At 48.5% G+C, this 14,562-nt stretch overlaps 1 protein-coding gene across 1 annotated transcript in view; it reads left to right on the top strand.

The window, feature by feature from the left end:
* Positions 1-2,168: 2,168 nt before the first annotated feature.
* Positions 2,169-14,562, top strand: part of LOC138961383 (nuclear migration protein nudC-like) — a 16,638-nt gene continuing 4,244 nt past the window's right edge. The window contains exons 1-5 of the mRNA XM_070332999.1: positions 2,169-2,335; positions 4,960-5,037; positions 6,483-6,698; positions 7,070-7,141; positions 14,064-14,183. Coding sequence (XP_070189100.1) covers positions 2,255-2,335; positions 4,960-5,037; positions 6,483-6,698; positions 7,070-7,141; positions 14,064-14,183 — 567 coding nt within the window. The 5' untranslated portion in view covers positions 2,169-2,254. The remainder of the gene's footprint in view (positions 2,336-4,959; positions 5,038-6,482; positions 6,699-7,069; positions 7,142-14,063; positions 14,184-14,562) is intronic.

The following is a 14,562-nucleotide window of genomic DNA, read 5'->3' as shown; positions in this document are numbered from 1 at the left end:
TATGGTCGCTGCTGCCGGCTGTAGGCTCCCTGATGGAACGTGGTGAACGTTCTTCTCGCCAGGCCATTCTCAAGTAGATCATGGTTAACAACGAGGTCGTTCAACCAAGTTCAACGACAGAAGTAAATTAAAAGACCGCTTTGAAGTCGGGCATCTCAGACCAAGTCTCATATTCTGCAAAGAAGGACGCCAAGCGCCCCAAGACCCCGAAGAAGGCTGCCGTTGAAAAGCTTGCTGCCAACTCGGAAGGCTGCCAAGGAGTAGTATGGGTGCCTGCCCAGTCTCTCATCGCAAACCAGGTCCTTTTAAGGACCACCCTCATTTTCACAAAAGAGATGGGTTTCTCGTTGCCACCAAGTTACTGTCTCTTTTGCCTGGTCTTTATCTCTGTGACTGTATTCTGTGTGCACGTTTGTCTGTCGTGTTTCTCTTGTTACATTTACTTGAAATTTCACACGAGTTCGTGAGTATGATATCCCCTGACGTTTTTTCTCTCATTTTTTTTCGATAAATCAGTTCAAGTAACAGTTACAACCGACTCAAATATTTTTTTTATTTGAATCATAATTGGCAAGAATCAGTCATATCATACGCACCGACTTGAACATTACTGAACGAGAACAAGGGCGGCCTACCAAAGTGAACTAAGTTTGTCTCCGAGTAGTCCAAATAGACTGCGTGGTCGTCAATTTAAGGGTACAAATCATTACAAATCATTACCATTGATAGTCAAAAGTGATGAATTTAAAGATCTGAAACGTTCAAAATGACGTCAAATTTGTTCGGTTTTGGTGGAGTAGGGTGCGTCAATGTTGGATGTGTTGACAGATGATGTTGGTGCGTTGTGCAATGCATCAGCTTTTTCAAGACTAAGCATTTATCTTTTTCACACACAGGGATCATTTTACATCGCGTTTTAAGAAAGAGGAGAATTCTCATTATGCTCGCGGCAGTTAGATTTCTGGAATCGCTTAGCCTGGTTGGTTGCGTTCTCACGGAAACTACATGTAGTGCCTAGCGACATGAAGTGGTTATATGCCCAGGACAAAGTACGTTGGGTGAGTGCCGGGGGGCCGGTCGGTGAGGCCGGTCAGTGGGGCCGGTCAGTGGGGCCGGTCAGTGAGGCCGGTCAGTGGGGCCGGTCAGTGAGGCCGGTCAGTGAGGCCGGTCAGTGGGGCCGGTCAGTAGGGCCGGTCAGTGAGGCCGGTCAGTGGGGCCGGTCAGTGAGGCCGGTCAGTGAGGCCGGTCAGTGGGGCCGGTCAGTGGGGCCGGTCAGTGAGGCCGGTCAGTGAGGCCGGTCAGTGGGGCCGGTCAGTGGGGCCGGTCAGTGAGGCCGGTCAGTGAAGCCGGTCAGTGGGGCCGGTCAGTGGGGCCGGTCAGTGAGGCCGGTCAGTGGGGCCGGTCAGTGGGGCCGGTCAGTGGGGCCGGTCAGTGAGGCCGGTCAGTGAGGCCGGTCAGTGGGGCCGGTCAGTGGGGCCAGTCAGTGGGGCCGGTCAGTGGGGCCGGTCAGTGAGGCCGGTCAGTGAGGCCGGTCAGTGGGGCCGGTCAGTGGGGCCGGTCAGTGAGGCCGGTCAGTGGGGCCGGTCAGTGGGGCCGGTCAGTGGGGCCGGTCAGTGGGGCCGGTCAGTGAGGCCGGTCAGTGAGGCCGGTCAGTGAGGCCGGTCAGTGAGGCCGGTCAGTGGGGCCGGTCAGTGGGGCCGGTCAGTGAGGCCGGTCAGTGGGGCCGGTCAGTGGGGCCGGGAGGATGACGGGACGGAGGGACTGTAAAAGTTAAAAGTTGTGTTGATAAAATTGATAAGAATACGATATTAGGCTCGTACCAGTTACGCCCGTAGTTAATATTGTTGCTCTGTCTACTGTGTTAGGGGGTAATGGGATATAAAAGAATTCGGCATATTTTATTCGATCAGAATTAAAAAGTGATAAAATCAGAGCCACTGATATTAAAAATGTTCAATGCAGAAGCATATGTTCTGCCGCAGCAGGTTAAAAACATTATGTACATTATATACGCGAAGTTACACATGACTCAAATGACTTAGCCTGCAAAGTTGGAATTCCTAAAATGGCGGCCATTGTTGGTATTCCAACAAAGCGCAGCTCATTTCTGGAACAGCGCCGATGCCGAGATGGGCCGCAACATAACTTTACCTCGTCATGCCTTCAGTCTCTTTGAGTTATCTCCCTGCGAAAAACGAATCAAGGCGTGTTGCGAAGTAACTTGTTCGTCGTACACTCAACAAATTCAGGCAAAATGTCACAGAATTCCGACCCAGAACGTTTTGATGGCATGTTAGTGACCATGGCCCAGCAGTGTGAGGGAGGAATCAAAGAGGTAAGGCAAAATCGCCTGATATGAAATGAAAGATTTCAGCTCGTTTATTGATCCCAATGGTCTGGAAGTTTCTGTCAGAATTCCTTTACTTTCAGTTTATATTTATATTCTAGCTATTGATTTAAATATGACCATTGGCAAGTCAACGGGCTCTTGAATTTTACCAGTAGAAGAATCTTTGCAGGGGTTTCGATACCTGTGTACTGAGTATGAGTTTGTTTGTTTGTTTGTTCGTTCATGGGCTGAAACCACAGGCGGAAGGTATCGTCCACTGGACTACTACTATCACAGAAAGACTACAAGGCACGTCACTCACCTTCGAGTCTTCTGTGTTCTTGGAGTCGCTTCCTGGGGAAAAATATTTTTCAAGACGGTTTGCCTCTTCCTACAGTCTGTGAAAGGTCAAATAAATACAGTTGAATAATTGTTTGAACTGTATGTACCTTTAATTTTCAGTTTCCGTCCGCTGCAGGTTGTTATTAACCATCATTTGGACGAATCTTCGTTTGCGAGCCGCCAGGTTCCACCTTGCGTCAAATCATGCATCCGGCACCGAATATATGCATACCTGCGCTCATTGGTGTAAAACATATAGGCCACGGTCAAAAGATCGTGTACGTTACCTAGCCCAAAGTTAGGCTAGGATAGCAACTGATCAAAAGATCAGACAAAGGCTCAACAGCCAAGTACCAGTCTGTCAACATATCATATGATATCATATCATATGTAAATATTGTGCAGCAAAGGGAAGCTACCCCACGGGAAAATAATCATCGAATATCCTGTTATTAACCAATGAGCGCTGGTATGCATATTCGGTGCCGGATGCATGATTTGACGCAAGGTGGAAGATTCGTCCAAATGATGGTTAATAACAACCTGCAGCGGACGGAAGCTGAAAATTAAAGGTACATGCAGTTCAAACAATCCTTCAACTGTATTTATTTGACCTTACACAGACTGTAGGAAGAGGCAAACCGTCTTGAACAATATTTTTCCCCAGGAAGCGACTCCAAGAACACAGAAGACTCGAAGGTGAGTGATGTTCCTCAACAAATCTTCAAAGCTTCTGAGAAGATATTTTGTAATTCTGAAGTTTGAATTATATAATGAAATACATTGCAAACATGACCAAGGAACATGCATTGATGAGAATCACATAAAGAACCTGTGTATGTGAATGAATGCAAATGCGCTAGTACGCTATCATACAGAAACAAACACAACTCCAAATGTAGGTTCCCTCCACTGTATTATACAGGTATGACAAACATACACACAAATACACACAATCATGAACATAAAGGTTAGGTACTCAAAAATCCAGTACTCACAGTTTTGGTTGGCAAAAAACACTCAAGATGACAATCTCGTACACAATTGCAATGACAAAACTCTCTATCCTTCACTGAGGTATAAAACTACAAAAACAGTCCGTGAACTCACAGGCACACGATATCTAGTTTACAGGTATCTACTCACGGCTCGTGTGTAGTCAACAAAAACCAGTTATAGTTTCTACTACGGCAGACTTAAAACACCGTCTGCTCTGTCTACTAAGTATTCCGTATCTCTTAAGTAATTAAGATATTGTGGACATATTTTAATTCTGGTCATACGCAGAATTACACAGCTTCTATTGCTGTTCACTAGGAAGTGTATTTTACTACTAATTCCTGCTACTGGTGACCTCGGTCTACTCAGTTTCTACCACCCTGTGACCACTATGGTCCAACTCTACGGACAAACATAACCGTGCACTAGCTTCTAGAAATCCCGTCGAATCTCAGCTATGCGAGTCTAAAGGCGTAATATTCCGGCGGCTCCTCAGATCCTTCATTCTGTCATCTGGCCGCTATTTTCCTTTATGACCGGTTACACGACGCACTGCACAACATAAATAGAGGACATCTTGTCTTAGATATCTGTCTGCTATGTTTAAAGTTACAGTGTTAGTCGATTCGACTTATGCGATAAACATTAACGATATTCAAATGCTTATTCCATTTACCTGTTAAGTGCTCTACTCGGGCTTCCTTTCTCCCGGTCGATTCCCGTGACAACCCCTCCCTGTCGCTGGACAGTGGTTAAGTGTAACGATATCTTCGTTGCGATTTACAAAGTCAACTCTCTCGGTCAGTGAGCTGAATTCACAATCCGTGAAACCACACTTCACTACGTCACTCTATTATCTCTGGTTAGCGCTCTAAAAGCGTGGAGGATATCACTATCAAACTTTGCCTGTTAGTGTTATTCGTGATTTCCTTCACAGTGTACAACAGCACAATCCTGAAAAGATCAAATCAAGGGGGGATCACAGGGTAATGAAGGGGGGGTTCCAAATTGTGGTCGGGGTCCAGCGGCCGCAGAGGCACCGATGTGATCGAGGAGCGAAGCCCTGGTCAGGGGGTCTTCCCCGCCAGACGCTGAAGATATAATGTAACTTTGTGGTGCATCACAGGCCTAAGATAAGGTTATATAATCACAACGCAACCGGTAACACCAATAGACAGAAAGTCCCTTCTCCCTAGATCGGCCCCTGTAGTAGTTTGAATTGATGATAAATAATTATGAATGATTAAAAATAATTCATGTTTAAAATACATGTTGCTTCTTTTTTTCAGCTTTTGGGTAACTTCTTTGGATTCCTCCAGAGAAAAACAGACTTCTACACAGGGACAGGATCAGCCCAGGCAGAGGAGGTAACACTTTTCACTATTCATTTATTGTTTAGCTTTATTTTCTTCATAATTGGCTCACGTAAGTGTAGCCTATGCGATGCTAACTTTTGTCTGTCTGTGCGTGTGTGTGTGTGTGATAGAAACTTTAACATTTCCGAGTCTATGGATAAAGCTCGCATAAGAAGATTACGTCTCGGTCAAAAGTGTTTGACGTGTGTGATAGAAACTTTAACATTTGAAGACGTCACATTATGACATAAGAGGGTTAGACGTCACGCGAAGGAATTACTGAAAGTCTCGGTCATTGTTATTGTGAGCGGGCCGAGACTAGTTGGCAGATCTAGTGTCTCGCTTTCTTGCACAGTTTCACCTATGCTTACTGTGTGTGTGTGTGTGTGTGTGTGTGTGTGTGTGTGTGTGTGTGTGTGTGTGTGTGTGTGTGTGTGTATGTGTGTATGTGTGACGGAGTGATTGAGTTTGTGTTACTGTTTGTCGATTTCTTACGTGAGCCTTGAAGGCTTCGCCTCTTGTTTTCCTATTGTATTGGTTGGTTGTAATTTGGTCTCCACAATTTAAGAAAAAGACAAATTGGTTTCTGTGTGAATTGTTTTATTGGATTGTTTTCTAATTGATTAGCCTTCTAAAAGTTCTATAAATACAGAGCTTTTGATTTGGTATCTTAAGAAGGATTTTTTAATAAACTGCTGATATTCCAGTAGCCTTGTTTTCTTGCAGTAAGAAGTTTCGCTTTTGGCAAATGTTGCGAACCATACCAAGACTAAGGGAAGTAACCTCCTTTGAACTCAACATCACACAAGATACCTGCTAGCATTGTGTTTTTATTAACATGTCATGTTTGTCCTTGTTAAATCAGGGTCTTGTTTCAACAATTTTTACAGTTTACATGAGTTTTGACTCTAGAACAATGTTCCTAACACATTTATGATTGTGATGTATTTCTGAGCACTGAGCTGTGTCCAGTAGTATTTTATTGGAAAGCTACTGGGTTGAACTAAGCTGTTGGGCAAAAGTAGGCAGTTTTTATGTTATCCGTGGGGATGAACAATCATCAAGCAGTTTGTTTGTTCGTTCATGGGCTGAAACTCCCACGGCATTTACGTGTATGACCGTTTTTACCCCGCCATTTAGGCAGCCATATGCCGCTTTCGGAGGAAGCATGCTGGGTATTTTCGTGTTTTTATAACCCACCGAACTCTGACATGGATTACAGGATCTTTTTCGTGCGCACTTGGTCTTGTGCTTGCGTGTACACACGGGGGGTGTTCGGACACCGAGGAGAGTCTGCACACAAAGTTGACTCTGAGAAATAAATCTCTCGCCGAACGTGGGGACGAACTCACGCTGACATCGGCCAACTGGATACAAATCCAGCGCGCTACCGACTGAGCTACATCCCCGCCCCATCAAGCAGTGATCCTATGTTCAAAACATTGATTTTGTTTCAGCTCGTGATGTCCAGTTTTCGCAAGTACCAAAGTGAAGCTCAGAAGCTGAAGAAAGAACAGGTGGAGAAAGAGAAGAAAAAAGCGGAGAAGAAGGCAAAGGAAAAAGCAGAGGCAGAGAAGAAGAAAAGAGAAGAGGAAGCAAAGAAGGAAGATGCGCCCAAGATCAAAGAGCTAACGGATGAAGAGGCGGCACAGTTACAGAGGGAAATTGATCAGGTTAGCAAAGACATGCAGTTGTTAAAACTGAGCAAACAAAAAAATGTAAAAAATGTACATGAATGTTTTTACTTAAATCCTTTTAGTAGTGCTAATTATGCTAATTAATTTGTCTTTGAAAAAATGTGTTTAGAAATAACACTAGATATTTTAAACTTCCTGTGTTAAATGAGATTTAATTAAATGTAGACAGCTTCTCACGCTTTTCCTCTTCATGAAGAGCTGAGTAAACAAGGCTTTAAAAACCGAAATAGTTAGTGAAACATTTTGCAAGTCCTTAATACATTATTAGGTTTATTCTACGATTGTCACATTTCCATGATTGTCACCTGTTTTCCTTGATTCAACACATATTTGGTACTTTCGTGCAGGAGAAAGAAGGTGTCAAGGCAAACGGGGATGCTGGAGAACCAAAAAAACAGAAGACGGAAGAAAAGGAAAAGGTAAGCCTGTTTAAGGACAAACAAGAACATAGTTGGAACTTGCAGACACAGGCGAATAAGGGCTGGGCACTTGTATGTGTATGTGTATGTGTAACCCTACAATGGTTAGTATCCATACCTACATTCATCAAATATGCACATGCTGTCAAACCCCCCACTAACCCCCCTTATTTAAATCCCCCACTTACCCCCCTTATTTCTCTCTCTGTGTCTCTAACTCATGTACATACACTCACACGTTATATGAACAGAGGTTCAATGAGAGAGAGGGAGAGCACAGCACAGCACAGGCAGACAGATAGACACACACACACAAACCAGTAGATCTACGCAGGCTCTCAAATGTACACATTTAATATCATATTCTTACTCCGAATCACATTAGCATTGAGTCACCTGAGATGCTTATCACTGAAAAACGCTTACCCGGCTAAAGAATTTAAAGGGAAGCAACCCCATCACCAAAACGAAAGTGAAAGTAGCTTTGGTAATGGGCCAGTACACCGGGAGTTACCTCCCATACGGGTGTATGCCACGTCACTTCCTCTAGGAACACGTGCCTATTATCATACGTCTTTTTCACCTCGGAGAGGACGGTTCACTTTTTGACGCTCTGTGGCTGACCTTGTGTGTTTGAGTGACACCCGCCGGCCACGTTACCCAGCTTGTCTGCTCGCCTTGCCTACAGTTTGGTGAGCTCGTTCCCGTTTGTTGTTGGTTGTTTGCGCTGTTTCGTTACTGTACGTTGTCCGTTTTTTACGGACTTGTGTGTCAGTGACTTGCGTGTTTCGCCATTTTGTTGTGTGAGTTAGTTAGCTAACTCGTGTGACTTTGCTAGTAGCTCTGCGTGCCCTCTTTCTGTTTGGGCAAGTGTAGCTTTAGTATTTTGTTGACGCGTAAGCGTGTGTGTTTACTGTGTTTTCAGTCGTTTTGACTTACGTTTCAGTAAATCTTTTTACTTTGCCACGTGTTGTTGACGTTTGTGTCAGTGTCTTGCGTGTCGCCATTTTGTTGTGTGAGTTAGTTTTCTAGCTCGTGTGACTTTGTTTGTAGCTCTCCGTGCCTCTGCTTGTGGGGCAAGTTTAGCTATAGTATTTTGTTAACGCATTAGTGCGTGTGTTTACTGAATTTTCCAGTCGTTTAGACTTATGTTTCAGTAAATTTTTTCGCGTTGCCACGTGTTGTTGTCAACATGTCTGATTCAGACAAGCGCCGTGGCAAGTCGGACCCCAAGGGGAAAATTAAGGCTAAGTCTTCCTCTTCCAAGGCAACGTTACTTGTTACAGACCAAGAGCGTAACACTTTGTTGGCTGTACCAATCTCGGCGCCTAGCGCTGTTACTACTTCTGCTTCTTTTGCGGCGCCTAGCGCTACTGTTACTTCTGCACCTGTCTCTACATCGGAGACTTCGTCTTCTTTGTTAGCACCTGGACAAGGTGCGTTGGTTTCCTCTCTGTTAAAGTCACTGGTTCCAGAAATCCGCAGCTTGGTGCAGGCAGAATTTCAGCGTTCCGTCGCCAGCAGTTCGGCGTTTCCGGCATCTGGCAGTGACGTCCGGGCATTGGCTTCCGTGTCTTTGTCCTCCACTTCCGGCTTGGAGCAGCGTCCTCCCTCTTCAGCGTCGGTTGGTAAGCAGAGCTGGTCCGATAGCCCTCGTGAGGCGCCTGGACGTTCTCCTTCGGGGGACAGCTCTTTCGCATCGGGTCACGACCGATACCTTGCTGATCTTTCATTTCCGGCGATAACCTACGAGGCCCCGGACTTGTTCGAACAGCGGCGGCAGTCGGTTTCGACTGCCGCATTTCCGGCACTTGCCGGAAGTGATGATCCGTCCGCTCCGGCACGCTACGGCGGTCGCGGCAGGATGGAGTATTCACTGACTTCCGGTCCTTCCGGATCGCGAAGTCAACCAGTGCAGTCTTCACTTCCGCATTTTGCGGTTCCGTTGACTACACTTCCGGTTTCGGCCGGAAACGCTTCTTCCTCTTCTGGTGGTTCCTTCCGGATACCAGATAGTGGATTACAGCGTGCGCCTTCCGGCTTTCAAGCGCCTAGGCTTGAGCAGGCATCACTCCACTCAGTCGGGGGAGTGACGTCAGCTCATCCAGCTCCGGTTTTTGCGGATGGTCGTCCTGCTTACCCTTTACCTTCACAGGGTTTTGGGCGGCAGGATGACGTTAGTGCTCAGGCTTTTCCGGTTTCCGGTTTGCCAGGGCATGCTTCTGCTTCCGGAACTGGTGACTTCGGTCATGGTTCCACGTGTGACTATTCTGATGCTCCATCAGTGGTCAGCGAGGAGTCGCGGGGCGTGTTTCCGTCGAAGCTCAAGTCTGTTCTTGACGTCGCGGCGGAAGTAACGTCTCGTTATTTTCCTGAAGGGGTGGTGGCTGCGGACTCTTCCGCATCATTCGTTCCTTCTGCCATGGCGGACTTCCGGCCGGCACAGGAGGATGTTTCTTCCTTCCGGTTCGCCGAGTCTCCGTCAGTGGCTTACCAACTTTCGCATTCACTGGTTCGTCCAGCACATGCGGGGAGTGGTATTCGGCCAGTGCCTGTTCCGTTACTGCTTCCTTTTGGTCCAGTTCCGGAATCAGCTCAGCAGTGGGTGGCTTCAGCTGCCCAAGCCTCTTCCTTCGTGCCTACGGCCAATAGGAAGCTTGGCATGCCCAATCAGAGCCAGAATTGGCTGGCGTCTTTTGCACTCCCTAGGGCTACCCTTCCGGTTTCCCGGGAATTGCTGCCTCTTCTGACTAAACCGATCAAGCGTGATTCGGTTTTGCCGGTTTCCGAGGCTTCCCTCCTCTCTGCTGAGGAGGTTGGACGTCGGCAGATCGAACTGTCCTCCATTGCGGAGACTCTCGTTCGGGCTCTGTCTCGGGCATTGACCGATTCGCTAGTTCCTTTCACTCTCAGTGAAGAACAGAATGCGGACGATGTCTCTGCGCTTTTGACCGCATTGGCCAAGGTCAATGAGGAACAATTGCGTCTTTCCTCCCTGCAGTACACCCAAGCGGTACTCTGCAGGAGGGATCTCTTCCTCTCGCAGTCCCAATTCACGGAGCTGGCTACTAGGGAGACCTTGAGAGTCTCCCCGGTCTCAGAGGAGTCTCTCTTCTGTCCGCTGGCACTGGATGCCAGACAGAAGGAGATTCAGTCAAACAAGGACAGTCAGTTCCTTGACTACACTCTGAAGGGGGTGAAACAGTCTCAGCCTTCTAAACAGAAGCAGGCTCAGACATCGTCTAACCCCAAGCCAGCTCAGAAGCGGCAGGCTTCGCCGGCCGCTCGTGGTGGGAAGAAGAGGACGGCATCGGGGAGGGGGCGTGGCGGCTCTGGAAGTAAGCCACACCCCCAATGAAGCGCTCCCGATCTCACCTCCCTCCCGCCCTCCACCTTGGTGATGGCGGGAGGCCCCTCCCGGGCACTTTCTCGTTGGATGTCGGTAGTAGACAGCCAATGGATTGTGGGAGTGGTGAGATCGGGCTTCTGTCTACTCTGGCGGGAGGAAAAGGCGCCTCTTACCCGAGTGCCTCCGCGGTTCAAGCCCCCCTTCTCGCAGGAAGCACGTTCCGTCTTGCAGTCGGAAATTGCCTCCCTGGAGCAGAAGGGCGCGGTGGAGAGAGTTCGGGTCCACAGCTCCCTGGGATTTTACGGGCGTCTGTTCGCTGTTCCCAAAGCATCAGGAGGATGGCGTCCCGTGTTGGATTTATCTCTCCTCAATACTTTCTTGAGGGAGATAAAATTCAAGATGGAGACGCCAGCCTCTGTCCGAGACTCTCTCCGCCCAGGAGACTGGGTGACCTCGATCGATCTCACGGACGCATACTTTCATATTCTTATGCATCCGGCCGACCGGAAATGGCTTCGTTTCCGGTGGGGAGATCAGATCTACCAGTTTCGCGCACTCCCTTTCGGGCTGTCTCTCGCACCATGGATTTTCACCATGGTGGTGAGACAGGTCTGTGCACTGGTGAGGTCCCAGGGTATCCGTCTGCGGGCTTATCTGGACGACTGGCTCATCATGAACCAGTCCCAGAGCGGCTGTTCGCAGGATACCCTGACGGTTCTTCGAGAATCCAACTCGTTGGGATTCTCGATCAACCGGGTAAAGTCGGAGCTGACCCCGTCACAGACATTCACTTATCTGGGGATGTCTTTCGACACGGTCGCTTGGACTGTCCAGCCTTCTCAGAGAAGGGTGGACAAGCTCCAAGCCCAGATTCGCTCCACTTTACCTCTCCTGATGGCTTCCATCCGCTCGCTCGCCTCCATCTTGGGGCAGATGGAGTCTATGGCTCTTCTGGTTTCACTGGGCCGGGTCCACAAACGTCCGCTTCAGTTCGCGCTGAAGCCGTTTGTGGACTCTCCTCTGGTGGACTGGGACGCCCTCATCCCTTTGCAGGGATGGTTCCAGTCTGCGACCCTTCCGTGGTTGGACACGGAGTGGGTCTGCAGAGGTGTTCCGATCGTCGTGCCCCTCCCCGACCTGGACCTCTTTACAGATGCGTCCAGGGAGGGTTGGGGGGCACATACAGATCTTCAGACTACTTCCGGTCTGTGGACGACGGAGCAGTCCTTGTGGCACATCAACTTGCTGGAGCTAGAGGCAGTTGCTCTAGCTCTGGCCAAGTTTCTGCCCTCCCTGTACGCCAAACATGTTCGTCTGTTTACAGACAACATGACAGTGGCGGCGTACATCAACAAGCAGGGAGGCTCGCGGTCCCCGTCTCTCTCGGAGAGGGCTTGCGAGATCCTGGTGTGGTGCTTTCAGCATCATATCACGATCTCGGCCAGGTACCTTCCAGGGAGGCTGAACACTTTGGCGGATGCGCTCAGTCGTTCCGGTACGGTGCTTCAGTCGGAGTGGACGATCACTCACGGGGCACTGCTTCGCCTTTGGGCCCAGGTCCAAAAGCCTCTGGTGGACCTTTTTGCCACAAGGTACTCAAAGAGGCTTCCGGTGTTCGTCTCGCCATTCCCGGACCCTCAGGCATGGCGAGTGAACGCTCTGGACTTTCCCTGGACGGGTCTGGAGGCGTACGCCTTTCCTCCCTTTCCGTTACTCAGCCGAGTAATCCGGAAAGCGGAGATGGAGGAGCCGGCCCTTCTTCTTCTGGTCGCTCCTCTGTGGCCGTCGCAGGTCTGGTTTCCAGATCTTCTTCGGCTCGCCCAAGGGCCCCCCATTCCTCTCGCACTCGTGCGAGGGGAACTAGTGCAGCCCCGAACAGGCATTCCACACGAGGAGCCCAGTCTTCTGAAGCTTCACGTGTGGAAGTTGTTCGGGACTCGCTGAAGCGCTCTGGGGCGTCGTCTTTGACTCTGGACTTGGTGGCTCGCTCGCATAGAGCGTCCACCTCTTCAGTTTATGCTTCCCACTGGAAGGCATGGACTGCCTGGTGTTCAGCTAGAGGGGTGAGTTCGGTGGCTCCGCGCTCTATTCAGGTCGCTAACCACCTCTCTTTCATGTCTTCGCAGGGCGCCTCAGTCTCCTCGTTGAGGGTCCGGCGCTCCGCTATCTCGGCGACTCTTAAGCAGATTGGTCGTTCTGTTCGAGTCGGGGGCGTTATAGCTGCAGTCATTAAAGGGGCTGCTCTTAAGGAAGCTAAAGCTCGTTTGCCCGCTCCCAAGTGGGACTTGTTTTTAATCCTGGAATTCCTTCGTTCTGCGGATTTTGAGCCTTTAAGCGAGGCCAGTCTGTTCAATGTCACTCGCAAAGCGCTGTTTCTCCTTTTGTTGGCTACGGCCCGACGGGGTAGCGAGGTCCACGCCCTGTCGGGTCAGCCTGGAGATATCTCCTTTGAGCCGGACGGTTCCGCATCTTTGCGTTTCCGGCCTGATTTCCTGGCCAAGAATCAGTCTCCGGGGCAGGCCTCTCCGCTGGTTAGAGTTAAGGCTCTGACCAGCGCGTTGGCCCCGGATGACCCCGATTCGGTCAATTGCCCTGTGAGGGCACTTCGTCTGTACTTAGCCCGGACTCAGCCGATTCGGTCTAGTTCTCAGAAGTTGTTGTTTATCTCTCTCCTTACTAGGCGCGAGAAAGATTTGTCGAAGGTAACGTTGGCCCGGTGGGTGTCCTCGCTCATCAAGCAGGCTTATGAGTGGAGTCGCACAAAGAGGGGGGGGGTTATGCCCTCCTTGCCACTTGACTCGGCCCGAGCCCATGAAACGAGGGCGTGGGCATCCTCTCTGGCAGTTCTGCGCTCCAGACGTCTAGAGGAGGTGCTGACAACTGCGTATTGGCGTTCCGAAGATGTTTTCATAAACTTTTATCTTCGGGACGTCACAGCTCTTCGACAGGATGGCTCCAGAGGCCTTCCAGCGCTCATAGCAGCAGGCCAGTTCCTGTCCAGAACTTGATGGTGAGTTTTGATTCATTTCTAGCCCACCGCCTTGTTGATGTTATCTGCTAATGTGATTCGGAGTAAGAATATGATATTAAATGGAAAATTTCCTAAATAAATTATCATTTAATTAATATACTTACCCGAATCACATACTGTATTCCCTCCCACCTGCCCCGCTTATGGTTTTAAGATTTTTTAAAGCCGTATGATAATAGGCACGTGTTCCTAGAGGAAGTGACGTGGCATACACCCGTATGGGAGGTAACTCCCGGTGTACTGGCCCATTACCAAAGCTACTTTCACTTTCGTTTTGGTGATGGGGTTGCTTCCCTTTAAATTCTTTAGCCGGGTAAGCGTTTTTCAGTGATAAGCATCTCAGGTGACTCAATGCTAATGTGATTCGGGTAAGTATATTAATTAAATGATAATTTATTTAGGAAATTTTCCATTTTACATTATAAACATGTATGCTATATATATAGCATTTCTCTTTTTTGGCTTAAGTTTTGGAGCTACTTGCTTGATTTTGGCTCTCACCTTCTTAATCAGATGTTGCTTGTTTTGCATTACCTTTGCAGAAGACAGACGAAGAAGACGAGGAGGAGGACGAGAAAGACAAAGGAAAACTCAAACCCAACGCTGGTAACGGGGCCGATCTTCCCAACTACAAGTGGACTCAGACTCTCGGAGAAGTGGAGGTAGAACTGATTTCTGTTTCGTTGCATCGGTCCCTTTTAATGCAGGTTTCCGTTTCTGCGTCTGTGTAAATGTTTTGTTGTGCAGGTTGATGTTCTGTCTGACGGGGATGGCAGTTTTGCGCCCATTTCCTTCATGAGTTTATTTTTTTCAGGATGGCAGGAGTTGATGTATCTTGCGTCTTTAACTTCTTATTTGTTGCAGTCGTTTTCACAGAGTTATGCAACATCCTATTTTCATTTTTAGTTTTAAGTCTCATTTAGCTTTCTCTTTGCTCTGATGGGAAGTGATCTATTTTAATGATGAGAGCTTTTTGTGTATTGATTTAGCTTGGAGCTTGTAATGTTTTAGAGGATTTTCTGCACGGGTCATTTCTACTGT

This window comes from Littorina saxatilis, linkage group LG3, assembly GCF_037325665.1.
Source record: "Littorina saxatilis isolate snail1 linkage group LG3, US_GU_Lsax_2.0, whole genome shotgun sequence".
Taxonomy (NCBI): Eukaryota; Metazoa; Mollusca; class Gastropoda; order Littorinimorpha; family Littorinidae; genus Littorina; species Littorina saxatilis.
This window is presented reverse-complemented; position numbering and strand designations above follow the sequence as displayed.